This window comes from Ochotona curzoniae, unplaced genomic scaffold (assembly GCF_017591425.1).
Source record: "Ochotona curzoniae isolate NIBS_2020 unplaced genomic scaffold, NIBS_Ocur_1.0 scaffold_4937, whole genome shotgun sequence".
Taxonomy (NCBI): domain Eukaryota; kingdom Metazoa; phylum Chordata; class Mammalia; order Lagomorpha; family Ochotonidae; genus Ochotona; species Ochotona curzoniae.
Genome location: NW_024467126.1, coordinates 6,173,779 through 6,201,385, shown reverse-complemented (window position 1 = coordinate 6,201,385; position 27,607 = coordinate 6,173,779). Strand labels below are relative to the sequence as shown.

The 27,607-nt window shown below is 63.7% G+C and overlaps 3 protein-coding genes across 4 annotated transcripts; all 3 read left to right on the top strand.

The window, feature by feature from the left end:
- Nucleotides 1–346: 346 nt before the first annotated feature.
- On the top strand, nucleotides 347–1,690 carry LOC121150022 (interferon-induced transmembrane protein 3-like). Of its 2 annotated transcripts, none has more exons than XM_040970661.1 (2): nucleotides 347–978; nucleotides 1,316–1,432. In XM_040970661.1, the coding sequence occupies exons 1-2, from the start codon at nucleotides 736–738 to the stop codon at nucleotides 1,334–1,336; spliced, it is 264 nt and encodes an 87-aa protein (XP_040826595.1). In that variant the 5' UTR covers nucleotides 347–735; the 3' UTR covers nucleotides 1,337–1,432. The 2 variants fall into 2 exon arrangements, with proteins under 2 accessions (XP_040826595.1, XP_040826594.1); XM_040970660.1 differs by having other exon boundaries at nucleotides 367–978; nucleotides 1,311–1,690.
- Nucleotides 1,691–8,677: 6,987 nt separating this feature from the next.
- On the top strand, nucleotides 8,678–17,656 carry B4GALNT4 (beta-1,4-N-acetyl-galactosaminyltransferase 4). Its single transcript, XM_040970707.1, has 20 exons — nucleotides 8,678–8,828; nucleotides 9,804–9,907; nucleotides 12,288–12,383; nucleotides 12,466–12,561; nucleotides 12,906–12,996; nucleotides 13,066–13,166; nucleotides 13,268–13,335; nucleotides 13,451–13,529; nucleotides 13,736–13,802; nucleotides 13,887–14,021; nucleotides 14,096–14,205; nucleotides 14,287–14,387; nucleotides 14,457–14,548; nucleotides 14,621–15,434; nucleotides 16,039–16,334; nucleotides 16,443–16,596; nucleotides 16,677–16,749; nucleotides 16,826–16,979; nucleotides 17,060–17,186; nucleotides 17,368–17,656. The coding sequence occupies exons 1-20, from the start codon at nucleotides 8,678–8,680 to the stop codon at nucleotides 17,471–17,473; spliced, it is 3,015 nt and encodes a 1,004-aa protein (XP_040826641.1). The 3' UTR covers nucleotides 17,474–17,656.
- A 3,074-nt stretch (nucleotides 17,657–20,730) lies between these two features.
- Nucleotides 20,731–27,554, top strand: PKP3 (plakophilin 3). Its single transcript, XM_040970933.1, has 13 exons — nucleotides 20,731–21,056; nucleotides 22,433–22,512; nucleotides 22,601–23,208; nucleotides 23,299–23,422; nucleotides 23,763–23,967; nucleotides 24,230–24,404; nucleotides 25,002–25,119; nucleotides 25,185–25,355; nucleotides 25,449–25,634; nucleotides 25,765–25,918; nucleotides 26,086–26,278; nucleotides 27,145–27,232; nucleotides 27,428–27,554. Exons 1-13 carry the CDS (start codon nucleotides 20,825–20,827, stop codon nucleotides 27,461–27,463), a joined length of 2,370 nt encoding a protein of 789 aa, XP_040826867.1. The 5' UTR covers nucleotides 20,731–20,824; the 3' UTR covers nucleotides 27,464–27,554.
- Nucleotides 27,555–27,607: the final 53 nt, after the last annotated feature.

The following is a 27,607-nucleotide window of genomic DNA, read 5'->3' as shown; positions in this document are numbered from 1 at the left end:
GGGGTGTGTCAACAAGGAGAGAGGAGGAGCAGACCTTGTTAGGAAAGTGGCACCGGAGAGAAGAAACGGAGAGTGAGGAATTTCAAGGGGTGGCCACGCGCCTGGGCGGAGATGGGTGACCCCGTGGCAGAGACCTAGGCCTCTTGGGGTGTTCCTAACGGTGGAGAATCCAAGGAAATGGGGTCAGGGTGTGAGGTCCGTCATTTCCGCCTAGCCAGGTCTTGCTCCGCAGACCTGGAAATGCAGAATTGAGGTGCAGCGATGTAGCGAGCGCCCGCTGGTGGCGGTCTCTGTTCCCTAGCCCGCGGGTAAGAGTCTGGTTGCTGCGCATCCCATTCCCGGAAGCCACGCCCCGTGCCCTTCTCCACCCAATTTTTGGGCTCCTTGCCTGGTCCATGACTCCTTTGGGGGGTCTCGAGCCAAGGACCCTCCCCCGGGGCAGGGTTTGGGGTTCTCCCCAGGCGCTCGCGGGGGCGGCTGTGAGCTGGCTGGGGTGGGCCCAGGTCCCCTGCTCCTCCTGCTAAGCACTGGCGGGGAGGGGAGAGGAGACCATCCTGGCCTCCCCCACCAGCCACTTCCCGGATTGTGGTAACAGCCAGATTTTATCAACGACTCCTCCCTCTTCGTAATCCCGGATCTCTGGGAAATAGAAACTGAAGTGAAATCGAAACTGCGGGCCAGGAGGGGAGGTGAAAGGAGGGGCGCACACTCCACTCAGCCAGCAGTCCCTGCAACATGAACAGCTCTGCGAAAACCGTCTTCTCCAGCGCCAGTCACCCCCAGAACTACGAGGTTCTGAGGGAGGACCATGAGATCTCCGTGCTGGGGGCACCCTCCAGCCAGGGCACGGTGTCCTCCACCGTTATCAACATTCGCAGCGACACCGCTGTGCCCGACCACGTGGTCTGGTCCCTCTTCAACACGCTGTTCTTCAACTGGTGTTGCCTGGGCTTCGTGGCGTATGCCTACTCGGTGAAGGTGTGTGGGGTGCCGGGGTCATGGGCAGTGGGTGGCCTTCAGGCTCTGCCAGGTGGCATCTGTGGACCTTGGGTGTGAGTGTGTCTCCGTGTGTGTGGAGGGGACTGAGAAGGCCTCTGAGTGCAGGATTAGGCTCTGGCCGCATGGGCTGACCTGGTCAGCTGGGACTGGACTCAATCTCTTCCGGCCACAGGAATCTTCCCTTCTGGTCAACACCAGTCACTTCTCACGGGGCCGAAGTCTAGGGCGGGTGGAGCCTGTTCTGGCCAGGAGCTGGCACTTGGCTCTCAACTGCCCTGACCGGGTTCCCCTTCCTGCTTCTTTTCTCCCAGTCAAGGGACAGGAAGATGGTGGGTGACGTAGTTGGAGCCCAGGCCTACGCATCCACCGCCAAGTGCCTGAACATCTGTGCCCTGGTGACTAGCATCCTTCTCTTCGTGGCGACCATTGTCATCATTGTGCTCAACATAGCAGCCATTGCCCAGGCAATTCCTCATTAGAGGAGGAGCCTCGCCAGGCCTGCAGTGCACACCTGTGCTGGCAGCCCGCCCCTGCCCCTCCCCAACCTCCCGGGCACTGTCCAGCCTCACGCATGTCCACTGCCACTCCTGTGTGCCCTACTGCAGATCCACCACAGCGCCTGTCCACTCTCACACGTGTCTGCCCCCACACCTGTCCACCATACGTTTCAATAAAGTGCCTGTGTTTGCAATGGTGCTGAGATGTGTCTGGGGGTGGCACCCAGCAGCTCTGCTGCTCAGAGGGAGGCCGGGCAGGGCCGGGGGTCTTGCTGGAGGCAGCAGCTAGAGCACAGTCGTATCTTGGGTAGGGGTTGGGGGCTCCAGGAAAGAATGCCTGCTCTCAGCCGGTTGGAACAGTCCTGGGCTTTAAGTGTGTGACCGAGAGAGCCCATCCCAGGCAACTCAGCTCTGCTCCCTTCCCCACGCTCTAGCAGGCCCGGTTCCTGACCTGTGCTGGCCAGGTGGTGTCGAAAAAGGGATCCCTGTACCTAGCATTTTCCTAGTCCTTGAGGAGCCCCAGGTTGTCACTCCCCTGCAACCTGTTGGTGGCCAGGTCCGAGAAAGACTTGGAGCCAGATGGCAGGCACTGGGATGGGCATCCTCTGGATGGACTGCTGGCCAGGCTTCCTGCCTGTGCACCCCACACAGCTCCCTGGGGGAGGGGCTCTGGTGGGGTGGGTGTACAGTGCTGGGACAGGAGAAAGCCAGGGACTGGCTAGAGCTGAATTTCAGGGGAGCCTGTTGGGAGGGGCCCAGGAGGACAGCTCCCAGGGCCAGCTCATGGTAGAGTTAAGCCTCTGCCAGCATTCCATATGGACCCTGGTTCTGTTCTCAGCAGCTCCACCTGCAGTCCAGCTCCCTGCTTGAGTCCTAGGAAAGCAGTGGAGAGTCCAAAGCCGTGGGATCCTGCACCCACATGACTTGGAAGGAGCTCTTGATCGGCTCAGCTCTGGCCATTGTGGCCATTTGCAGAGTTAACTAGAAGGAAAATTGTTAATCGAATGCCACTTAAAAAAGCAGTGGGCAGAAAAAAAAAAGTGGGCAGGTGCTGTCCTACCTAGGAAAGCAGAGAGGTGGCCCACCGTGCCCCATCTTGGGGCCACCCTCGGAGGCCTGCAGTTTCCTTCAGCTGGACGAGGGGACAGTCGCTGGTGCTCCCTACAGAAGCTCCCAGTTGTGTGAAGGGAACTGGAGGAGCTGCCCAGTCACATCCCATCCCCACAAGGCAAGGGGTTGGCAGAGCCAGGCACTCAGTGGCGTGTGGGGGTGTCGGTGCAGGGTGCCCTGGAGCTGGGGAGGGCAGGTTGCACACACAGCCCTACTGACAGTGGGGGCAATGTAGATTCCAGGGAAGCAGGCCACATCCCTCCACAGCTTGGGGTACCCTGGAGAACCCCATTTCCCAATTGAAGGAAAGGAATCCTGGGACCCCCCGTCCTGCAAACCCGAAGGGTGTGCCAATGTAGCTGCAGTGGAAAGGGTCTGGGTCCACCTATGCCCTGGTTCCCTGGGGATCAGGGTGTGGTTGCTGCAGCTGCAAGGGCCTGGGGTCCACCCATCCTCTGGGGACTAAGGTGTGGTCTCCTTGGGGCACCCACCCCGCAGGCCAGGTACAACCCCTGAGCGCTGAGCCTACCCTTTTTGGCCTCTCCCTGGGCCGCCAAGCCTGGCGTGGAATGCCAGGTCTCAGCCCCACCCAGCTATGCACACCCCACGGCCTCCAGAGCAGCGGGGACCAGCCCAGACCATCATGGCTGCCAGGGGGGTCCCCTGACCGGGCTTCCCTTCTGCGACCCACCCCCAGGGCCGCCAGTGGACAAGACTATGAATTTGGCAAGGACCCAGGTTCTCTTGAGAGCATCCCAGGGTGCCGGGCCACAACGGGAAGCTGAGGAGGGGGCCGAGCACCCCCTGAACCCCTGGAGGTCGGCCCCGTGCACCCCCCTGCACCCCTGGAGGCCAGCCCAGGCACCACCCCTGGAGGCCGGCCCCGAGCACCCCCCTGCACCCCCGGAGGTTGGGCTTCCGGGAAGTGACATCCGGATTGAAAGGAAGGGGCGGGGTCTGTCCCGGCTGACGCACGGGGCGGGGTCTGTCCCCGGGAAATGGCGGCCGGTCCGTCGGGGGCGGTCAGGCCCGGCCCGGCCCGGGAGACACAGGTCCAGTGTGGCCCGGGAGGAGTCCCAGAGCTGCCGAATCCAGTCTGAACTCACGCAGACGTCGGCTGGGGAGAGTGCGGGAAGGAGACGGAGCTGTGGAAGAAGACGGGGTGCGGGGAGAGAAGGAGGCTCCTGGTGCACGTTAAGGAGCAGACCTGGAGGGAGTGGCCATGAGGGGCACAGCCGGGGCAGGTCGCAGCCTGCAGGGGTGAGGTTTGCTCATCCAGCATCCCGTGCAGGGGTGAGGTTTGGGCATCTTCTCTCAGAGCCCGGGGCAAGAGGATGCACCCCACATGTGCAGGGTCTCAGGGAACCGCTGCCGGCGCAGGGCAGGTTACTACAAACCAGGGGAGACCTCGGGCCCTGAGACCCTGCGGGTGCAGCAGGCTGGGAGATCGTCGACCGCCTGGGCTGCTGCGCCGGACAGCTCAAGGACAGGGCCTGTTGGTAAAGGGATCCTGGAGTTCCTAGGACGTGTGGGGTCCTCCATCCATGTGGGAGACCCAGGTGCGGCTCCCTGGCCTGGCAATGACCGGAGTGGTGTTACAGACGTCCACCAGCTATTGGAAGCTTGCTCTGTCAGCTCTCTGTGACTCAAATAGAGAAGTAAAAATAGCCAGGGGGATACACCTGTTTCCTGGAAGAACCTGGCCTGGGCAGATGTTCCGGAGGCTTCCCCAGCTGCAGTCCCTCAGGCAGGTGCAGCTGTGGGGGATGTGGGGCATTGCTGACCCTGCTGTACACAGGCACCTGCGGTTTCCGGAGCTGGGAGTGCTGGGCACTGACAGAGGCCTGTGTCCCATTGTGAAGCTCTGGGAGGCAGGGCAGTTGGTACAGGACATGACAGCAGGGAGCAAGAGATGACACAGAGAGGGAGAGAATCTTCCATCCCCTGGTTCACTCACCAAATAGCCACAACAGCTACAAGGGGCCACACTTAAGCCAGGAGCTCCAACAGGGTCTCCCACTGCTTTACCATGCTATAAGCAAGGAGCTGAATGGGAAGTGGAGCAGCCAGAACTTGAACTAGCACCCACAGACTCAGGTAGTGCAGGTAGTAGGTTAGCACACTGCACCACAGTGCCGGCCACTGGACCTGATCCTGACACGTGAGTTCAGCCATGGCCCTACTGGACCCTAGGCCTTGTTCCTGCAAAGAACCAGGGCAACCACAGATCTGGGTGAGGGCACAGCCCACTGCCATCCTGGGAGGAGCCAGCAGAGCTGAGCTGTGGCTGGGGATAGCCACACATGTGTTGTGTCCAACCCCCACAGCAGTGCCCAGCCTGGAGTCCCACCTGGACCCTGGACCCCAGCTTCCTGTTCATCTACAGCCCCAGGGAGTGCATGGAGTGTATGTGTGTGTGTATGTGTGTGAATGTAGGTGTGCTTATATGTGCACGCAGAAACTTCTCCCTAACCTCTCTGCCTTTAAACCAATAAGAAACAACCCTACTGCTGGGTGAATTCGGGGGACCCCTGTCTGTGCTCACAAGCAAGCAGTCTGGGCCGCTACCCTCGCTCCTCTGGCTCGTCCCACCCTGCCCCCGGGAACCCCTGAGAAGTGTGTGACCTCCATTGGCCATGAGAAAGCCAGATGGACCCCTGGACTGTGGCCTTTCCCAGAGATGCTAGGGTTGGCTCTACCAGTCAACTGTTGGGAGTTGGGGTGTGGTGCTGCAGTCCCCAGCTCCCCCTCCCGCCCTGCCCTGGTCTCAGTAAACACAGTTCTTGCTTGGGTTGGGGTCCTGGACAGAGCCACCCAGTGGGAACCCCCACCCCTGTGGTGAGGCCAGGAGTAGGCACACAGCGCAGGAACGAACCTGGCAATACACGTCCTTGGTGAGGCTCCTGCCCAGGAACACCTACCCAGCCCCAGTGGGCCCTGGACCGTTTCCCCGGGAGGGAGCCCCCTGCACCCTGCACCGGCCAGACTGCCCTGCCCCAGGCCGAGCTCTAGGAACAATGGGAAACCGGGATCCTCCCTGGTGGGCCTGAACACACGCTTTCCTTCCCAACCCCAACCCCTAGGCTGTCCGCTAGTGCAAATCTTGGCCTTGGGGGTGGGGAGCCCCAAAAAGGAGCAGGCATCACCCCTGGGCCTGCCCCTGTTACTGCACCCCCTATCACCTGCAGCCCACGCTTGCATGCCCAGGATCTGGGGGCACACACAGGCTGATCCATGGGATGCACAGGCTGTAGCCAGAGAGCCAGTCTACAAAGAAAAAACAAAATGGACACATGGCAGTCGCCCATGCCCAGTGTGCAGTGGACTGAGCTGCACCTACTGGTCCAGCTCACTCCTCACTGATCTTAACATCATGGGGCTAATACAGAAACCCCATTCCTTATGGACACGGGTTCGAGTCTTGGCTGCTCCACTTTTAAAAATTTTTTTAGGTTTTTTTTTTTTTTTTTTTTGGAAAGTCAGATATACAGAGGAGAGACAGAGAGGAAGATCTTCAGTCCGATGGTTCACTCCCCAAGTGACCCCAATGGCTGGAGCTGAGCCAATCCAAAGCCAGGAGCCAGGAGCTTCTTCTGGGTCTCCCACGCAGGTTCAGGGTCCCAAAGCTTTAAGCTGTCCTTGACTGCTTTCCCAGGCCACAGACAGGTAGCTGGATGGGAAGCGGGACCATCGGCAATAGAACCGGCCCCTATATGGGATCCCAGCACATTCAAGGTGAGGACTTTAACTGCTATGATATTGCTAATTCCATTTCCACAAACTAAAAAAGTTTACATATTTATTTGAAAGGTAGAGTTACAGAGAGACAAGGGGGAGAGATCTTCCACCTGTTGGATTATCCCCCCGATTGCCACACGGTGGGGCTGGGCTGGGCTGTGGCCACCACCACAGCCCTGGTGCCAACACACTGCCTTCCCAGGGTCTGCCACAATGAATGGGCCAACACTGATGCATTTCCAGAGATTGATTTATTCTAAAACCAGAATGACAGAGGTCAGCTGTGGCACTGCACGCTAATCCTCCACCTGTTGGCACCAGTTCAAGTCTCAGCTGCCCCACTTCCCATCCAGCTCCCTGCTTGTGGCCTGGGAAAGCAGTGGAGGACGGCCCAAAGCCTTGGGACCCTGCACCCGCGTGGGAGACCCGGAAGAAGCTCCTGTCTCCTGGCTTCGGATGGGCTCAGCTCCAGCTGTTGCGGCCATTTGAAGAGTGAATCAATGGACAGAAGATCTTCCTCTCTGTCCCTTCTCTCTGCCTTTCCAATAAAAATAAATAAATCTTTAAAAAACAAAAATATTTATTTACCTGAAAATGAGAGAGCTCTGCCATCCACTGTCTCACTCCCCAAATGGCTGCAGTGCCAGGGCTGAGCCAGCCCAAAGGCAGAGTCAGGAACTTTTCTGGGTCTCCCACCGTGAGCACCTGGGCTGTCCTCCCCGGCCCTCCCAGGTGCAACAGCAGGGAGCTGGATGGCAAGTGGAGCAGCCGGGACACGAACCAGCGCCTGTAGGGGCTGGTTTTACCTGCTACAACTCAGCATTGGCTCCCAAACAATTTTTACAACATTTTAAAAAAATATATACTTTCCATAAATGTTTTATAATTTTTATTTTGGGATCTGGCAAGTTTTGACCACCACCCTGTACTGCATCTGGCTTGCTACTAGGCGTGGTGGACTTTGTGGCCCAGCAGCTGCCCGGTGGCAAGTTTAACTGATGTCCAGTGACGGGGTCACTGGGGACAGGAACCTGCTATTGTGGGCTCTGGCTGCTGGTCCTGGATCCTGTCTGCATATTTGGCCTTGGCCTCTGTTCCTACAGCACCCAGGGGCTGCCTGGGGAGCCTGTCGGAGTGGAGCTTCATGTACACCACAGGTCCCTAATTTCATCTGGTTAGAAAAGCAGAGGAAAGCAGCCTAGGCTGGGCCTCCCACGCCTGCGGGGCCTCACAGCCACCCATGGGCTCACAGCTGTGCCCACCCCCGGCCAAACACTCCATCACCACACAGTGTCGGGGCGGGAGTGTCCTGGTTTGCAGAGCCTCTGGCAGGACCATGAGCTGCCTGGGACCCCTTGCCTACCGGCTTCATTGTGTGACCTGCCGCCTCCAGTCGTGGTCGCCACATGCCGCGCATCAGGGGACAGGGTGTGTGGTGTGGCCTCTGACAAGTCCCTTGTCCTGGAGCTCTGCCCCGCAGGGGTGTGGCCATGGAGTGCTGAGGGGCTCACTCCAGCACCGGGTCAGGAAGAGAATCGGAAGAGCAGGACACTCCAGGATCACCCCGGATCTCTCTTGGGGTGTCCACGCAGAGATGTCTCAGGACACAATAGCAAGTCCCTGGAGAGACATCAGGCAGGACCTCGACCCCCGCAGGGCGTGGGAGGCTTAGACAGCACGACTCCAGTTCCTGCCGCAAAGGTTGCATCCGTCCGCAGTCAGCAGGGTTAGGGTTAGAAGCCGCGGCAGGAGGAACGCAGGTGCCTGCCCTCCCAGCCGCTGCACGCGTGGCTGCCCCTTGCTGGGGGCAGGGAGAAACAAAGAGGCCACCCGAGAAATCCAGCGGTCACTACTGGCCACTCCCGTTTCCCGACCTGAGGCCTGGACCCGGGGCCGGGATGGGCTGCAGAACACGGACCGGAGTGTGGCATGCAGAAACACGGACAAGGGTCTCCATCCATCCGGGTTTCGGGGCTCGGCCCTGGCCTGCCAGCCCCACGCACGCACGCCACCGCCCTTGCTACGGGTGCCCGGGCCCGGTCCTCGCGGCCCCGCGCAGCCAGGTGGGTGCGCGCGTGGGGCCGGCGCCTCGGAGCGCGCCGCCCGCCTGCGCCGCCGATTGGCTCCCGGGGCCGCGGGCGGGACTGGCTCGGGCACGCCGGCCGCGCCGCGCTTGTCGGCGGGCAGCCCCGCGCGCGGATGCCGCTCGGTCCCGCCCGCGGCCCCGGGCAGCCGGCGATGGCGGCCGCGGGCGGCGGACCTGGGGCCATGCGGGGCCGCGGGCGCTGAGCGCGGGCCCGGCGGGCCGGGCATGCAGCCCTGAGCGGCGCGCGATGCCGCGCTTCCCGGTGAAGAAGGTGCGCAAGCAGGCGAAGCTGCTGCTGCTGCTGCTGCTGCTGACCGGCGCCGCCTGGCTCACCTTCGTGCACCTGAGCCTGGCGCGCCCGGGCCGCGCGCCCCGCCGGCGCCCGGGACTCCCGGGAGGTAGGGCGGCGGGGGGAGGGGCGCGCCCCCGGGCCCGGCCGGGTGACGTCAGCCGTGACGCGCGCGACCCTCCCTGGGCAGCGTCCGGGACCCGGGTGGGCGCAGGCCTGGGCCTGGGGCCGGGGGTGCAGGGTTCAACGGGGTCCCCGAGCGAGATCCCGCCCCCTCCCCAGCCTCGCGTTGGAGCTCCCCGAGGCGCACCGAGCTGCCTGGAGTGGGTCCTGGACAGGGGTGGCGGGTCCCGGAACGCACACAACCCGCGGCCAGGCCTGGGGAATGGCGACCATTGACCCTGCGGGCGGGCGCTCCAGAGAGCGGCGCCGGAAACCCACCCGCACAGCTGTGGGAAGCGACAGACAATGGGGCAGAGCCGGCACCTGCGGGGTCCCTCCCGAGTCTGCGCTGTGCAGGGATGAGGCCTCCCAGTGGAGCACCCTGGCACCCACGGGCTGCCTGGGCTCGCCTGACCCGGGCTGGGGGCCCAGCACCCCTCCCTGAGGACGCCTCGGCCCTGGGGGAGGGGACGAGTGGGTGCTGTCCCAGGTCCTGGCCGCGGGACGGGCAGCATGCTCTCGTTCCCCCACAATCTGTCTGTTCAGGTTCCAGCCTGCAGGGTATCTGCATAGCAGAAGGATGTGGATGGGGCTGGAGGGGCCGAGTGGAGGGACTCGGGGTCCATCCTCCAGAGCCTCCCCTGGGGTCCCTGAAGGGAAACCGGGAGAGAGCTTTGGGGCTGCCTGAAGGCATCTGCACCTGTTTCTGGGTGGGAGGGAGGCCTGGACGCTGGGCATGGCACAGGACGGCACCAGGGAGCTTTCCCGCCCTACACAGCCTGTGGGGTAAGGGACTCGGCCCCCAATGACCCAGCAGACCCTGAGCCCCAGCAGGCTCCAGCCCCAAGCCCCCGCTGACCCCAGACCTCAACTGACCCCGGCCCTCACTGACCCCAGCCTTGGACTTCCCTACTGCCCACAGAGAGTGAGCGGCCAGTGGGTGTGACTGAGGGGCGAAGTGTCCAGACCGTGCCGTCCCCACAGCAGACGGAGGAGTCCAGTGAGAGTCAGGAAGAGGAGCAGGGGGTGAGCAGAGCTGGGGGTGTGCAGTGCTCCAGGGAGTCGGTGTGAGCTGTGTGCATGGGCAGACACGGAATGGCCTGTGTGTGCCCCAGCATCCAGCTCAGCCTAGAGGAGCATCAGCCTGGGCTGCATGGCTACAGGTGCAGGGGCATGAGTGTGCTGGGCAGGTGTGCAAAGGGTGCATTTTAGGTGGACACATGGGGGTGGGCAAGACTGCACGCCACAGGGTGTTACGGTGACATGGACATACATGGAGGGACTTCACTGAAAGCAATTGGGTGCTGTGTACCCCTGTGTATCTGAGTGTACACCTGTGTGTGTATCTGAGTGTACACCTGTGTGTGTATCTGAGTGTACACCTGTGTGTGTATCTGAGTGTGCACCTGTGTGTGTATCTGAGTGTACACCTGTATGTATCTGAGTGTACACCTGTATGTATCTAAGTGTGCACCTGTGTGTGTATCTGAGTGTACACCTGTGTGTATCTGAGTGTACACCTGTGTGTGTATCTGAGTGTACACCTGTGTGTGTATCTGAGTGTACACCTGTGTGTATCTGAGTGTACACCTGTGTGTATCTAAGTGTGCACCTGTGTGTGTATCTGAGTGTACACGTGTGTGTATCTGAATGTGCACCTGTGTGTGTGTTTGAGTGTACTCGTGTATCTGAATGTGCACCTGTGTGTATATCTGAGTGTGCACCTGTGTGTGTATCTGAGTGTGCACCTGTGTGTGTATCTGAGTGTACACGTGTGTGTATCTGAGTGTACACCTGTGTGTATCTGAGTGTACACGTGTGTGTATCTGAGTGTACACGTGTGTGTATCTGAGTGTACACCTGTGTGTATCTGAGTGTACACCTGTGTGTGTATCTGAGTGTACACCTGTGTGTGTATCTGAGTGTGCACCTGTGTGTGTATCTGAGTGTACACGTGTGTGTATCTGAGTGTACACCTGTGTGTATCTGAGTGTATACCTGTGTGTGTATCTGAGTGTACACCTGTGTGTGTATCTGAGTGTACACCTGTGTGTGTTATCTGAGTGTACACCTGTGTGTATCTGAGTGTACACGTGTGTGTATCTGAGTGTACACGTGTGTGTATCTGAGTGTACACCTGTGTGTGTATCTGAGTGTGCACCTGTGTGTGTATCTGAGTGTACACGTGTGTGTATCTGAGTGTACACCTGTGTGTGTATCTGAGTGTACACCTGTGTGTGTATCTGAGTGTGCACCTGTGTGTGTATCTGAGTGTACACGTGTGTGTATCTGAGTGTACACGTGTGTGTATCTGAGTGTATACCTGTGTGTGTATCTGAGTGTACACCTGTGTGTGTATCTGAGTGTACACGTGTGTGTATCTGAGTGTACACCTGTGTGTGTATCTGAGTGTACACCTGTGTGTGTATCTGAGTGTACACCTGTGTGTGTATCTGAGTGTACACCTGTGTGTGTATCTGAGTGTACACCTATGTGTGTTATCTGAGTGTACACCTGTGTGTATCTGAGTGTACACGTGTGTGTATCTGAGTGTACACGTGTGTGTATCTGAGTGTATACCTGTGTGTGTATCTGAGTGTGCACCTGTGTGTGTTATCTGAGTGTACACCTGTGTGTATCTGAGTGTACACGTGTGTGTATCTGAGTGTACACCTGTGTGTGTATCTGAGTGTGCACCTGTGTGTGTTATCTGAGTGTACACCTGTGTGTGTATCTGAGTGTACACCTGTGTGTATCTGAGTTTATACTTGTGTGTGTATCTGAGTGTATACCTGTGTGTGTATCTGAGTTTATACTTGCGTGTGTATCTGAGTTTATACTTGCGTGTGTATCTGAGTGTACACCTGTGTGTGTATCTGAGTGTACACGTGTGTGTATCTGAGTTTATACTTGTGTGTGTATCTGAGTGTATACCTGTGTGTGTATCTGAGTGTGCACCTGTGTGTGTATCTGAGTTTATACTTGCGTGTGTATCTGAGTTTATACTTGTGTGTGTATCTGAGTGTGCACCTGTGTGTGTATCTGAGTGTACACCTGTGTGTATCTGAGTGTACACCTGTGTGTGTTATCTGAGTGTACACCTGTGTGTATCTGAGTGTACACGTGTGTGTGTTATCTGAGTGTACACGTGTGTGTATCTGAGTGTACACGTGTGTGTATCTGAGTGTATACCTGTGTGTGTAGTGAGTGTACACGTGTGTGTGTATCTGAGTGTACACCTGTGTGTGTATCTGAGTGTACACCTGTGTGTGTTATCTGAGTGTACACCTGTGTGTATCTGAGTGTGCACCTGTGTGTGTTTGAGTGTACATCTGTGTGCTGTGTGTGGCTGTGTGACTTCTTTTTGCCCTTTCAACTCTGATTCTGCCTTCCTTTATCTCCATAGCTGGATGGTCACAACCCGGATGCTCTGTTTCCTGGGGGTGCTAGGAGGTCACTCCCCGTGAACCTCACTCACCAGGTGCCCCCATGGCGGGAGGAGGTGAGCCCTGGTCTGCTTGGCGAGGCCCAGGGCAGGGACAGGGTGTGGGGCTAAGCCAACGGTGAGCCCTCTGTGTCCGCAGTACAAAGGGCAGGTGAACCTGCATGTGTTTGAGGACTGGTGTGGAGGTGCAGTGGGCCACCTGCGAAGGAACCTACACTTCCCACTGTTTCCCCATGTGAGTACTGCAGGCAGGCCGGCACTGGGCCCGATGGGATGGGCCTGAACTGTGTGGGTGGGACACAGTGGGCAAGGGCCTGGCCTTGGTTGGCAAGGCAAGCACTGAGCCTGATATGAGTTGTGGGCAAGTGCTGGCCTGATTGTGTGAACAGGTCTGGAGCTGGGCCTACTGGGGGTGATAAGGGCAGTAGTGGGCCTGATGTATATGGGTGAGGCGGGAGGTGGGCCTGCTGGGGTGGGAAGGACAGCAGTGGGTCTGACATGGGTGGGCGAGGCAGGAGGTGGGCCTGACATGGGCGCCAGTGTGGTGGCAGGCCTGACCTGACAGCCATTGCCCCCCAGATTCGCACCACAGTGAAGAAGCTTGCCGTGTCCCCCAAGTGGAAGAACTATGGCCTTCGGATCTTCGGCTTCCTCCACCCAGCGAGAGATGGTGTGTGTGGGGGGTGCAGGGTGGGAGTGTCAATGCATCAGCCCCCCTGAACCCTTGTCCTTGGACTAGGTGATGTCCAGTTTTCTGTGGCCTCGGACGACAACTCAGAGTTCTGGTTGAGCGTGGACGAGAGCCCAGCGGCTGCCCGGCTGGTGGCCTTTGTGGGCAAGGTACTCTGCCCTGCCCTTACCCACCCTGGATCTCTGCCTGACCCCTTGGAAATGGGGTCTGCAGAGGCCTGCTGCCCCCACAGCCCTGCTGTCTCCCCCAGACTGGCTCTGAGTGGACGGCTCCTGGAGAATTCACCAAGTTCAGCTCGCAGGTGTCAAAGCCAAGGCGGTGAGTGACATGCGTGGGGGATGACGTGTGTGAGAACATGCTCTGGCCAGGGGACATGCGTGGGGGTGGCCATGGCCGCACACTGCAGCCCCATAGCGGCTCCTCTGGCCCCCAGGCTCATGGCTTCCCGGAGGTATTACTTCGAGCTGCTGCACAAGCAGGACGACCGTGGCTCGGACCACGTGGAAGTGGGCGTGAGTGGGGCCTGTGGGAGCCTGTGCTGGGGTATACATGCCCACGGGTGCAGCCAGCACAGGACATGCAGAGGACAGTGTGTGGGAAATGGACCTCCAGGGGCTGTGGGTTTGGGCTCCAGATGATCAGGGAGGAGCCGTGGGCGTGTGTCTGGAGGGGTGTGGACCGACTCAGCCAGCACTGCCTTACTCGCCTTTCACCCCAGTGGCGCGCCTTCCTGCCTGGCCTGAAGTTTGAGGTCATCGGCTCCGCCCACATCTCCCTGTACACAGGTGCGGGCTGAGCTGGGGGCGAGCGGTGGGCTCACCTGTGTGAAGGTAGGCCATGCTGGGGCTCACACACCCCTGCGCCCGCAGACGAGTCCGCGCTGAAGATGGACTATGTGGCCCACGTGCCTCAGTCTCCAGCCAGCCACGTTGGGGGGCGCGCACCGCCGGAGGAGCCGAGCGCCGACATGCTGCGGCCGGACCCCAGGGACACCTTTTTCCTCAGTGAGGCGTGGGCCGGGCGGGAGGGTGCGCTGGGTGAGGGGCCGTGGAGCCGCCCATGACAGCCTCTTCTTCAGCCCCACGCGTGGAGCCCGCCAGTGTGGAGAATGTGCTGGAACCCTGCGCCTACGCCCCCACCTACGTTGTCAAGGACTTCCCCATCGCCAGATACCAGGGCCTGCAGTTTGTAAGTGTCGGCGGATGCCACATCCTCACCCTGCGCCCCCCAGGTGCCTGCGGCTCTTGCGCCCTAACTCTGCCCCCACAGGTGTACTTGTCCTTCGTGTACCCCAACGACCACACGCGCCTCACCCACATGGAGACAGAGAACAAGTGTTTCTACCGCGAGTCGCCACTCTACCTGGAAAGGTGTGGGGGTTCCCACTGGGGCAGGGCGGGGCCTCCGCGGCAGGTGTCTGAGGCCCCACACTCGCCCAGGTTCGGGTTCTACAAATACATGAAGATGGACAAGGAGGAGGGCGAGGAGGAGGAGGTGCAGCGCCGGGCTTTTCTCTTTCTCAACCCGGAGGGTGAGTTCCACCCCGGGCCGGCCCTGCGCTAGCCAGCCCCCGGCGTGCCTGCTGAGCCCGCGCTCCCTGCAGACCTCCTGGAAGATGAAGGCGAGGGGGACCTGCTGGACGGCGCAGAGCCCACAGAGGTGGCCGGCAGCTTTGCCTCCCCGACGCCCCCCAGCGCCCCGGATGAGCTGACGCCCCGGCGCTCCCGCGCCCTGAGCTGGGCCGCAGGGGCTGCACGCCCCCTACCCCTCTTCCTGGGCCGCGCCCCGCCGCCCCGCAACACCGAGCGCCAGCGCCCGCCTCCGCCCCCACGGGTGTACGTGACCCGGGTGCGGCTGGGCCGTCACAGGAGCCCTGGGGCATCTGCACTGCGTGGCCCGCCCTGGCCGCCTTTTCCAGGTGTCTTCCTGCGCCCCAGGCCTCTACCCAGAGTGCGGCTGCGGCCACCCCCACACGCGCCCCATCCCCGTGGCCGCAGGACTGGTGCTCCCCAGACCCACGCAGAACCCACCGCAGGGGCCTGGGAGGGCCAGGCCAGCTCGCCAGGGCCCCCAACACCAGTAGCCTCCAACTGGTCTTCAGAGACGCGGCCCGTCACCTCCTTCCTGAGCCTATCCCAGGCGACCCGGCTGAGGGAGGGCGAGGAGGAGGATGATGGAGAGGAGGCAGCGCTTGGCGACAGCGCGGAGGCGGCCATGGGCCGGGCCCCGGGGCGCTGGCGTGAGGCGGCCATTGATTGGCAGCGCACGTTCAGCGTGGGCACCGTGGACTTCGAGCTGCTGCGCTCCGACTGGAACGACCTGCGCTGCAATGTGTCTGGGAACCTACAGCTGGCTGAGGCCGAGGCCGTGGACGTGGTGGCACAGTACATGGAGCGGCTCAACGGGCGCCATGGCGGGTACGGGGGTGAGACCTGAGGACCCTGGCCCAGGTTAGGGATGTCGTCTCGTGGCCATGGGCATGGCCCCAGGAGGGATCCCAGCCATTTTCTCAGGCAGGACTAGGCCCAGGAGCCCATGCAGGTTTGTTGGGGTGGCTTCCCCGGGGAAGGCGGCATAGTCAGGGGCTGCCCCATGGCCACATACTCCAGTGTGTGCTATGGGAGGGACCCAGTGGGCCCAGTTCAGAGCAGGGAGCCAATGGCCGGGACCCTGGAGCTGGGGGGCAGCATGGTCTACCCTTACTTCTGAGCCCTGATCAGGGGTCCTGGCCTCGAGCGACCTGCCCAGCCAGGGGTCACGGCTCCAATTGCAAATGGGGGAGCAGGAGCCCTTGATGTGTGGGGCGTGCAGGACTGGGTGCCTGAGTCCCACAGAAGTTCTGTCTTGGTGTTTCCAGAGAAGTGCAGAGAGGCTCCTCTGAGAGGCAGACCGGAGCGGGGTCTGCTCTGGGGATAGGAGGCTCGGAATGGAGGGAAAGCAGGCAAGATGGGCAAGATGCAGGCCTCCAGGGCTGACCCCATGCAGGCCTCCAGGGCTGACCCCATCTGTGCCGCCTTGCAGGCGCTTCGCACTGCTGCGCATCGTGAACGTGGAGAAACGCCGGGACTCGGCTCGCGGGAGCCGCTTCTTGCTGGAGCTGGAGCTACAGGAGCGTGGCGGTGGCCGCCTGCGCCTGTCGGAGTACGTTTTCCTGCGTCTGCCCGGGGCCCGTAGCGCCGATGCCAACGACGGCGCGGAGACACAGAGCCCCGCGCCACCCGCCGCTGCCTCGGCACGCCCGGACGGGCGCCCTGAGCTGTGCCGGCCACTGCGCCTGTCCTGGCGCCAGGACGTGACGGTTCACTTCATCGTGCCAGGTGCGGGGCGGGACCTGGGGGTCAGGGCACCTGGAGGCCAGCCGAGGGTGCGTGGGAGCACGCAGGGCTGGCTGAGCACCCCCCCCCCCCCCCCGCCTCATCCTGCAGTGAAGAACCAGGCGCGCTGGGTGGCACAGTTCCTGGCGGACATGGCCGCCCTGCAGGCGCGCACTGGGGACTCGCACTTCAGCGTGGTCTTGGTGGACTTCGAGAGCGACGACATGGACGTGGAGAAGGCCCTGCGCATGGCACGACTGCCCCGGTAAGGGCCCTGCGCGGGCGCCCCAGCCCACGTGTGGCCCCCAGATCGGCTCCGGCGATGCCTCCCCTCCCCCTATTCAGGTACCAGTATCTGAGACGCACGGGGAACTTCGAGCGCTCGGCTGGGCTGCAGGCTGGAGTAGACGCTGTGGAGGTCAGGCTGTGGGCCATGCAGGGGCAGGGAGCCCGGGCGGGTGCCCGGCGCGCAGCTCACACCATCCACTCCACAGGATCCCCGCAGCATCGTCTTCCTCTGCGACCTGCACATCCACTTCCCACCGAGCATCCTAGACAGCATCCGCAAGCACTGCGTGGAGGGCAAGCTGGCCTTCGCCCCCGTGGTCATGCGCCTGGGCTGCGGGAGCTCTCCAGGGAACCCCCGCGGTAACATGCCCCCACCAGCCCCGTCGGGTGGCTGTAACCCCAGGTGGCTTCCTTCCCCCTAAAGGTTGTCCCCGCCCCAGGTTACTGGGAGGTGAACGGATTCGGCCTCTTCGGGATCTACAAGTCCGACTTCGACCGCGTGGGTGGCATGAACACAGAGGAATTCCGCGACCAGTGGGGCGGCGAGGACTGGGAGCTGCTGGACAGGTGCCTGTCTAGGGCCCAGGAGACCCGCCAGAATACCCCTCCCGTCCCCACCCCAGCACCAGGAGCCCCGTCCTACCCCAAGGCTGACCTCCAGCCTCTTCCACTCCTGCGAGCCCCTCCGGCCCACCTCCACTGGCAGCTCCCCCTTGCACCCGACCCTGACCCACATCGCCCTCCCCAGGGTCCTGCAGGCGGGGCTGGAGGTGGAGCGGCTGAGGCTGCGGCACTTCTACCACCACTACCACTCCAAGCGTGGCATGTGGGGCGCCCGTCCTGGGGGACCCTGACGACGCACCCCGGCCCGGCAGCCCCCCACCACTGCGCCTGTCTGGCCACCCCAGCGCCGAGCTGGCCTCCTGCGCACTGCGACGATTTCTGTGAAATTTTGCGTAGTGATGACATTGTTTTCAGGATTTCCGTCTGTTCTGGTTTTTATTCAGAATGAAATGAAATATTTTTTTTAGTTCGGATTTGTGCTCCTGGCTTCGCTGACTGTTGGGGGAGGGAGCGGACAGGAAGTGGTCAGGGTCAAGGGCCCAGGACTTGTCTTGTCTCCCTAGACCACGGCGACAGTTTCAACCTGTCCAGGCTCCTGTGAGGGACCTGCCCCGCCCCAGCTCCTTCCTGGGCTCCAGTCTGTCTCCTCTCTCCAGGCAGTACAGAGGCCACACCTGGACCCCCCAAAACCGACCACTTGGGACCTCAGGTGGGGCCAGAGGAGGTGCTTCCATAGACACAGTCGCCAGGAGGGGTGAGGAGGGATGGCATATGGGCCAAACCACAAGGTAGGACAGAGGCCAGGCCTGACCAGGGCACCAAGATAGGACCAACCTGAGCCCTGGACACATGACCACAAGGGCCTCCCATGAGCCCTCATGCCACATGCCTTCTGCAGTGGACCCCATCTTCTTGAAGCCATGAGGGGTGGGGGCACCTGACTGCCACAGAGGGCAGACCCCACTTCTGGCATGCCCTGCTGGTCCTGAGGCCCATGGCTGCTCAGTCCCAGGCACGGTCCACTCAAATGGATGATTTCCCAGGAGCAGTGGCACCAGAGTCAACAGAGACCCTGCATCCCAGACTACGGGGCCTGTGGGTGTTCTGGCTGTCCCACTTCTGATCCATCCCCCGATGATGGCCAGAGGGGAAGGGGCAGCACATGATGGCCAAGTGTACCCACAGGGGAGACCTGGAGAAAGCTCCTGGCTTCAGCCTGGCCCAGCTCAGACAGGCTCTCCTGGGTGGGATCTGGCACCGCGAGTCACACCCCTCCAGAATCCCATCTTAGCGGATCAGCTTTGCTGCAAAGCATAGGCCTCGCAGCCCCCAGGAGAAGGCCCTTTGCAGGAAGGGGCCCGGGGTGGCCAGGGCTTGGCCAAGGCAGGGCCTGCCTGCTCACACTGCAGGAGCTGGGGGTTGGGAGTGCTGAGGGAGAGTAGAGGCTGTACCCCAGGGCAGTGACAGACAGGCAGGGAGAAGTTGTCCACCCCACTGTGCTCCGCAGACTGCAATAGCCAGTCTCCTAAATAAACCAACCTTCAAAACCGAAACAGAACCAAACCAGTTCTGTTGTGCTGTGCTGGCCCTGTGAACACACTGCCATGGCAACACCAACACCCTGCCTCCCACCCGGCCTCCCAGGTCCAGAGCTGGGCCCCGCACCCCTGAGAGAGACCTGGGAGCCCCGATGCCCAGCTTAGCCTGGCCCAGTCCCAGCTGTGGCGAGAAACAGGGGCTCACTCTCACTGTGTCTGTCCCTCTGCCTTTCAAATAAATCTTTAGGAAACAAAGAAGAATGGCCAATTGGCCGCTGACTTGTGGTCAGCTAAGATGTGGAGCTGCCTCAGGTACCCTCCATCAGCTGAGAGCCTGGCTAAAGAGAACCAACTAGAGGCAGGGAGCCCACTGCAGGCTGGGCCGGCCCACTGGGGATATGCTAAAGCCCAAGTATCAGGCCAATGCTAGTTGGAGCCTGTGCAGGGAAGTAGACAGGAAGTACCTCAGGGGTCTAGGCTGGGCAAGTCTACCTCAGCCCTGGTCCCCTCACATCCCAGCCCTGGTCCCCTCACCCCAGCCCTGGTCCTCACATCCCAGCCCTGGTCCCCTCACCCCAGCCCTGGTCCTCACATCCCAGCTGTGGTCCCATCACCGCAGCCCAGGTCCTATCACCCTAGTCTTGGTCATCATACCCCAGTCCTGGTCCCCTCACCCCAGCCCAGGTCCCATCACCCCAGCCCTCACACCCAAGCCCTAGTCCTCGCAGCCCTATCCTGACCAAGGTCTGTCCCATACCCCCCTCCCACCCATGGTGAGGGTGACACCCACCTGGAGACCCCCAGGAGCCCAGCAGGCTCCAGATTCCTGAGGGAGTGCCAAGCACAGAGAAGTAGGGTGTAGGGGCACAGTGCAGGGGTGCAGGACAGGGCGCAGAGCTGGCCTGGGTGTGTAGCTGAGTGGACAAAGGACTGAGTTGGGTGCTGGGGGTATGAGTTTGGGGACTGGGAGTGTGGGATGCAGGGCGCGGTGCAGGGCCAGCCTGGGTGCGGGCATGGGGGGGGGGGAGCTTGCTGCAGGCGCGCCCTGGGCGCTGAGCTCCGCACAGACTTGTCTCCCAGGGTTTTCCACACGGAGCTTGGCTCCCAGGGAAGCAACCGGTTGGATGAGCTGGGCGTGCGGCGTCGCACTCCGCCCTTCCAGCCCCACTGTGCCTGCTCTAGCAGGGCCGGAATGGAGCCCAGAACGCCGCGGCCAGCAGCAGGGGCCTGTGGGGTCCAGACCAACAGCGGGGTAGGTTTCCCCAGCCCCCCTGACCCCCACCTCCTCACCTGGACCCCCTAGGGCGCTGCCCTTAGCCCCACCCTCCACAGGGCACCCCACCCTCCAGCCTGGGCAAGGGAGAGCAGAGGGTGCAGCTGTGGCGACAGCTCCTCCTGTTCCCCCAACCTGGGGGCTGTCCCCCACTCCTCAGACCCTCAGACCATGGGACCCCAGACTTCTGGCTCCTCCTTGAACCCCCGGCTTCTGTCTGTCCCCCTTCCCCCAGCCTGGCAGGCGCTGACAGGAGCCCAGGCCCCTCTGAGTCAATCCCCTGGGGCAGCCCCGCCTGGGCCTGACTCATGGCTGGTAATGGGGCTCCCAGCCCAGACCCTGGGGCACCAGCCAACGAGGGGGCCAAGGGGCCCCCTGCAGGACCGGCCAGGTCAGGGGGTCTCTCAGCTCCAAGAACCAAGGCCAGGGCCTCAGGCAAGTCCTGGACTTCCCACTGATCCTGCAGCCCTGGATGCCCTGCCCATCAGGGACTCCGCAGTCCTCACCAGGCTCCAACCAGCCCCTCACTTCTCCAACAACCTCGCTAGGGCCCTGCCAGGCCTGAGACGGAAGGACCCAGACCCCTGCCCGGGGGTGGGAGGGAAGGAGGCAGGGCCCGTTCTTCCGCCAAATTCCACCTTAACCCAGAGCCGGCCCCTCCCTCCCACCTGGCCAGGTGTCCCCGCCCCTCGCGAGCTGGGCTGGCCGGGCCGGCTCTGGGCGCGCCCGCGGGGAGGGGACTCTGGGGACAGGACGGTGAAGACAGTGCCGGCGGCCCAGGCGGCCCGGCGAGGCCCGGGCCAGGCAGATCCTGAGGCCAGCGCGGCGCCATGCAGGACGGTAACTTCCTGCTGTCGGCCCTGCAGCCCGAGGCCGGCGTGTGCTCCCTGGCGCTGCCCTCCGACCTGCAGCTGGACCGCCGGAGTGCTGAGGGGCCCGAGGCCCAGCGGCTGCGGGCGGCCCGCGTCCAGGAGCAGGTCCGTGCCCGCCTGCTGCAGCTGGGCCAGCAGCCACGGCACAACGGGGCGGCCGAGACGGAGGGTGCAGCCGAGGCAGCTCGAGGTGAGCCCGGCAGGCGGGGGGCGGTGTGCCGGGCGCGGCGGGGGCAGAGGCCGCTGGGCCCTGGTCCGGCCCTGTCTCACCTGCTCTGAGTCACCACCAGCGCAGCCAGGGGAGCGGCCCAGGGCGGGGCGAGCCACCTCCCTGGGGACCCCTGCAGGGACCCCTCTGCTCTTCCCTACACGCCCCTGGGCCACAGTGAGGGGGACGCAGTGTGGGACCAGCACATGGAGGTCAGGCTGAGGCCACGGACAGGGAGTGGGTTGGCAAACCCGGAACCTGGGAGCTGGAGGCAGCGCCCATTCCTAGCCTGAGCCTGAACCTGAGCCCCCCTGCCTGAGAGCAGAGACCAGAGAGGAGGGGTGGACTGGGGCCCCTGTGGAAGCCCAGGCAGCCCAGGCTGCCCGTGGGAACGCTGGGCGGGGGTGTCCCTGGGGGCCAGCTGGCAGGAGTCCTGGCCACTGCTTGCTGTGTGTGTGCATGTGGGGCTCATGTAGGTGACAGGAATTAGGGTCACACGGACATAGATCTGGACCAGTTCTCCTGGCTCCTTCCCAAGTTACCTCCAGCCCTGGCTGAGTGAAGGGTCAGCCAGTGAGGGGGTGGCCCCTCCCCGGGCCTCGGCCTAGCTGGCAGCGAGTCAGTCCCAGGGGTCATGGGGTGGGAGAGGGGGTTAATTACCACTTGGCTACCCTGCCAATTAGGGGGAGGAGGATTATAATTTGGGGGTGGGGGTCAGGCCCCTAGGCCACCAGCTCGCAGTCAAAGGGTTAATAGTCTGTCCAAAAGCCTCATTAACCGGGGTGGGTCTGGGGTGTGTACAGGTGGGGGACTCCCCACTCCTGGCCAACTGTCTGGACCCCCGTGGCCCCTGGGACCCAGGCTAGTTGCACAAGGGAGACCGTTCCCCTGCTGGGGGATGCCAGGGACCCTGGCATCCACTCCCTCCATGCCAACTTCTCTAGCACCCACTCCCTCACCCATCCACTCATCCGTCCACCCACACACCTGTCTGTCCACTCACCGAGCAGTCAGGCGCCAGTCTGTGCGTGGCTGGATGGGCCGGGTGTGGTCCCTGCCTCGGGCACTTGGTGCCCACGGAGCAGGCTGGTCCAGGCAGCCACACTGCCCTGCGACCAGGTGCTGACAGGGTCTGGACCCAGGAGCAGCTCAGCAACAGTGTGGCTCTGCAGGCCTGGCGGGCTCTCAGAGGGAGGGGGCTGGCTGGGTCAGCAGAGCTAGTCCTGGGAGCTAGGGCTCACTGGGGAGAGGAGGTCGTGGGGTGGGGGACAGGAGCAAGCCGGGGGGCATAAGAGGGGAGGCAGTGGGCAGCGTGCAGTTGTGTGGCCAGGCTGAGCCATCCCTGTGCTTCCTGGCAGGCCCGTCCAGGGGTCAGTTCCACACCCTCCAGTCTGGCTTCAGCTCCCGCTCCCAGGGCCTGAGCGGGGACAAGACCTCGGTGAGTGACGGCTGCTTGGAGGGGGCGCAGGCAGGGCAGAGCGTCTGGGGACCCCTGTGACCCCTCGCTGCCCTGTCTCTATCCACAGACTTTCCGGCCGCTCGCCAAGCCAGCCTACGGCCCGGCCACCTGGTCTTCCCGCTCGGCTGTGGACCTGAGCTGCAGCCGCCGGCTGAGCTCGGCCCACAACGGGGGCAGCGCCTTTGCACCCGCCCCGCCCGGCCACGCCATGCCTGCGCGCCCCGTGTCCTTCCACGAGCGCGGGGGCACAGGGGGCCGGGCCGACTACGACACGCTCTCCCTGCGCTCGCTGCGGCTGGGCTCTGGGGGCCTGGACGACCGCTACAGCGTGGTGTCCGAGCAGCTGGAGCCTGCGGCCACCGCCTCCTACAGGGCCTTCGCCTACGAGCGCCAGGCCAGCGCTGGCCCAGGCCGCGCTGCGGGGCTGGACTGGCCCGAGGCCCTGGAGGGCGCCCCCAGCCGCACCATCCGGGCCCCGGCCATGCGGACCCTGCAGCGGTTCCAGAGCAGCCACCGCAGCCGGGGGATGGCCGGGGGTCCCGTGCTGGACCCCGTCGCGCGCGCACCTTCCGTTCGCAGCCTCAGCCTGAGCCTGGCCGATTCTGGGCACCTGCCGGACGTGCGCGGACTGGACAGCTACCTGGGCCACCGCTCCCTGCAGAGGCTCAGCAGCGGGTGAGCCCCGGGGCCTGCCCGCAGCCGCGCGTCCGTGCCGGCCCGAGCCGCGCCCCTGGGCCAGCCTGACCCCTGCCCCTGCCCCCGCAGCTTCGATGACATCGACCTCCCCTCCGCAGTCAAGTACCTCATGGCCTCAGACCCCAACCTGCAGGTGCTGGGAGCGGCCTACATCCAGCACAAGTGCTACAGCGACGCAGCCGCCAAGAAGCAGGTGAGCGTGCACCCCGGGGTGCAGTGAGGGCAGGTGAGCGTGCACCCCGGGGTGCAGTGGGGGCAGGTGAGCGCGCACCCCGGGGTGCAGTGGGGGCAGGTGAGCGCGCACCCCGGGGTGCAGTGAGGGCAGGTGAGCGTGCACCCCGGGGTGCAGTGGGGGCAGCTGAGCGCGCACCCCGGGGTGCAGTGGGGGCAGGTGAGCGCGCACCCCGGGGTGCAGTGAGGGGCAGGTGAGCGCGCACTCCGGGGTGAAGCGCGGCACACCGCCTAGTGGGGGGCCGGAGACCCCACGCTCCCGGCCTGGACCTGCTGCAGCCCACGCCCTCCCCTGCCCACAGGCCCGCAGCCTGCAGGCCGTGCCACGCCTTGTGAAGCTCTTCAACCACGCCAACCAGGAGGTGCAGCGCCATGCCACGGGCGCCATGCGGAACCTCATCTACGACAACGCCGACAACAAGCTGGCGCTGGTGGAGGAGAACGGCATCTTCGAGCTGCTGCGTACGCTGCGGGAGCAGGACGATGAGCTGCGCAAGAACGTCACAGGTTCGAGGCCAGTGGAGGCCCCAGCTGCTGACTCCGCCCCAGCTGCCCCGCCCATAGGCTCCGCCCACCAGCTCTGTCACTGTCCCTGCCCTCTGTCCCCGCCCACCACCTGGCCACGCCCCCGCTGTCCCGCCATCAGGGACCCCAGGGCGCCTCTCCACCTCAGGCCTCATGCCCGACCTGCGCGGTGCTCTCCACTGGCCCGGCCCCTGGAAGCCCTGTGGGTGGGTAGGTGGGTGCTGACTGCGTGCTGCCTGTCCAGGGATCCTGTGGAACCTGTCGTCCAGCGACCACCTCAAGGACCGCCTGGCCCGGGACACGCTGGAGCAGCTCACGGACCTGGTGCTGAGCCCCTTGTCGGGGGCCGGGGGCCCCCCACTCATCCAGCAAAACGCATCCGAGGCTGAGATCTTCTACAACGCCACGGGCTTCCTCAGGTGCGCAGGCACTGGAGGCCAGGCCTCGGGTCGCCAGGATCCCACTCCCAGGCCTCAGCATCCCGCTCTTGGGCCTCAGGACCCCAGGACCTCACTCCTAGGGGTGGAGACCCCAGGACCCTGCTCCCAGGCCTCGGGACCCCAGGACCCCACTCCCAGGCCTTGGAGACCCCAGGACCCCACTCCCAGGCCTTGGAGACCCCAGGACCCCACTCCCAGGCCTTGGAGACCCCAGGACCCCGCTCCCAGGCCTTGGAGACCCCAGGACCCCACTCCCAGGCCTTGGAGACCCCAGGACCCTGCTCCCAGACCTCAGGACCCCGCTCCCGGGCCTCAGGACCCTGCTCTCAGGCCTTGGGACCCAGGACCCCACTCCCAGGCCTCGGGACCCCAGGATCCCACTCCCAGGCCTTGGAACCCCAGGATCCCACTTCCAAACCCCAAGGCAGGACCAGCACAAGCTTTTGAAATCCGGGACCTGATTATTGATGCGCGGCCCCAGGCTGCAGCCTGGACTTAGCCACTTGCCAGGAGCTGGGAGGGTGCCCCAGGGCCTCAGGCCCTGGTGGCGGGGGTCTCACGGGCCTCTGCCCCCAGGAACCTCAGCTCGGCGTCCCAGGCCACGCGCCAGAAGATGCGTGAGTGCCACGGCTTGGTGGACGCACTGGTCACCTACATCAACCACGCGCTGGACGTGGGCAAGTGCGAGGACAAGGTGAGGGCCGCCGGTGCAGAGGGGGCCCCGGGGCACGGCGCTCGCTGACCCCCGTTCCCCCGCAGAGCGTGGAGAACGCCGTGTGCGTGCTGCGCAACCTGTCCTACCGCCTGTACGATGAGATGCCGCCGTCGGCGCTGCAGCGGCTGGAGGGCCGTGGCCGCAGGGACGCAGCCGGGACCCCGTCCGGCGAGGCCGTGGGCTGCTTCACGCCACAGAGCCGGAGGCTGCGAGAGGTGGGCACCGCCGGGGCGCGGAGGTGGGGCAGGCGACCCTGCCCGGTCCTGCTCGGCCGTGCTGACCCTGTGCGCCCCTACGCATCCCGCCAGATGCCGCTCACGGCGGACGCGCTGACCTTTGCCGAGGTGTCCAAGGACCCCAAGGGCCTGGAGTGGCTGTGGAGCCCGCAGGTCGTGGGGCTGTACAACCGGCTGCTGCAGCGCTGCGAGCTGAACCGGCACACCACGGAGGCTGCGGCCGGCGCCCTGCAGAACATCACGGCGGGCGACCGCAGGGTGAGCGCGCGTGGGCTGCGCGGGCGCTGGGGGCTTCCGGGGCTGGGCGGCAGAGCCAGGGGTCGGCCCCGGGGGGGTGGGCGGCAGGGCCCGGGGGCCGGCTCGCCCCCTCACAGCGCTCTCCCCACAGTGGGCGGGCGTGCTGAGCCGCCTGGCCCTGGAGCAAGAGCGCATCCTGAACCCGCTGCTGGACCGCGTGCGCACCGCTGACCACCACCAGCTGCGCTCTCTAACCGGCCTCATCCGGAACCTGTCCCGGAACGCCAGGAACAAAGACGAGATGTGTGAGTGGGGGGGCGGTGAGGGGTGCGGACTAGGTGCTGGCACCCAGCTCTGCCCGAGGCAGGTGCGCCACACAGGGGACGGAAGGCCCCTCCCGGGCTCTGAAGGGACAGGGGCAGCTGCTTCGGGAGGCGGCCAGAGCAGAACTAAGTCACCGTGCCTCTTGCAGCCACCAAGGTGGTCAGTCACCTCATAGAGAAGCTGCCGGGCAGCGTGGGCGAGAAGGCGCCGCCCGCAGAGGTGCTGGTCAACATCATAGCCGTCCTCAACAACCTGGTGGTGGCCAGCCCCATCGCAGCCCGCGATCTGCTCTACTTCGACGGGCTGCGGAAGCTGGTCTTCATCAAGAAGAAGCGGGACAGGTGAGGGCGGCCCCAGTCCTCCCACAGCCCTCAGTCCTCCCCACAGCCCTCAGTCCTCCCTACAGCCGTGACAGCCCTCAGTCCTCCCCCACAGCCCTCAGTCCTCCTCACAGCCCTCAGTCCTCCCCACAGCCATGACAGCCCTCAGTCCTCCCCACAGCCCTCAGTCCTCCCCCACAGCCGCGACAGACCTCAGTCCTCCCCACAGCCCTCAATCCTCCCCCACAGCCGTGACAGCCCTCAGTCCTCCCCCACAGCCCTCAGTCCTCCCCACAGCCCTCAATCCTCCCCCACAGCCGCGACAGACCTCAGTCCTCCCACAGCCCTCAGTCCTCCCCCACAGCCCTCAGTCCTCCCCACAGCCCTCAGTCCTCCCCCACAGCCCAGTCCTCCCCCACAGCCCTCAGTCCTCCCCCACAGCCCCAGTCCTCCCCCACAGCCCAGTCCTACCCCACAGCCCCCACAGCCCAGTCCTTCCCCACAGCCCTCAGTCCTCCCCTCACAGCCCCAGTCCTCCCTCACAGCCTCAGTCCTCCCCTCACAGCCCCGTCCTCCCTCACAGCCCCGTCCTCCCTCACAGCCCCGTCCTCCCCCACAGCCCTCAGTCCTCCCCCACAGCCCTCAGTCCTCCCTCACAGCCTCAGTCCTCCCACAGCCCTCAGTCCTCCCCTCACAGCCTCAGTCCTCCCCACAGCTCCAGTCCTCCCTCACAGCCTCAGTCCTCCCCCACAGCCCTCAGTCCTCCCCCACAGCCCCAGTCCTCCCCCACAGCCCAGTCCTCCCCCACAGCCCAGTCCTACCCCACAGCCCCCACAGCCCAGTCCTCCCCCACAGCCCTGAGCCTGACCCTTGCCCTGTCCCCCCAGTCCTGACAGTGAGAAGTCCTCACGGGCGGCCTCCAGCCTCCTGGCCAATCTGTGGCAGTACAACAAGCTCCACCGGGACTTCAGGGCGGTAAGTGGGCATGGGGGATGGGGCGGGGGCGGAGCCTTATGGGGGATGGGGTGGGGGCGGAGCCTGCATGGGGATGGGGTGGGGAGGAGCCTGCACCTAGGGCAGGGCCAGGGAGGAGCAAGTCCTTCCAGCGGACTGGGTTCAGGGAGCCGGCTGGCCACCAAGCTGCCCCTGACTCCGGTCTCTGTCTTGCAGAAGGGCTATCGGAAGGAGGACTTCCTGGGCCCGTAGGGCACCCTGAGGAGAAGGCAGTGTGGCCGGACTATGAGAGACAGACCTTCGAGGGACAGGCCCAGTGGCCAGCCTGGCCGGAGGCCCAGGGGCTCCCAGGAAGGCCTGGACAGGGGCTGGGGCTTGCAGCTGGGGACTGGGCTT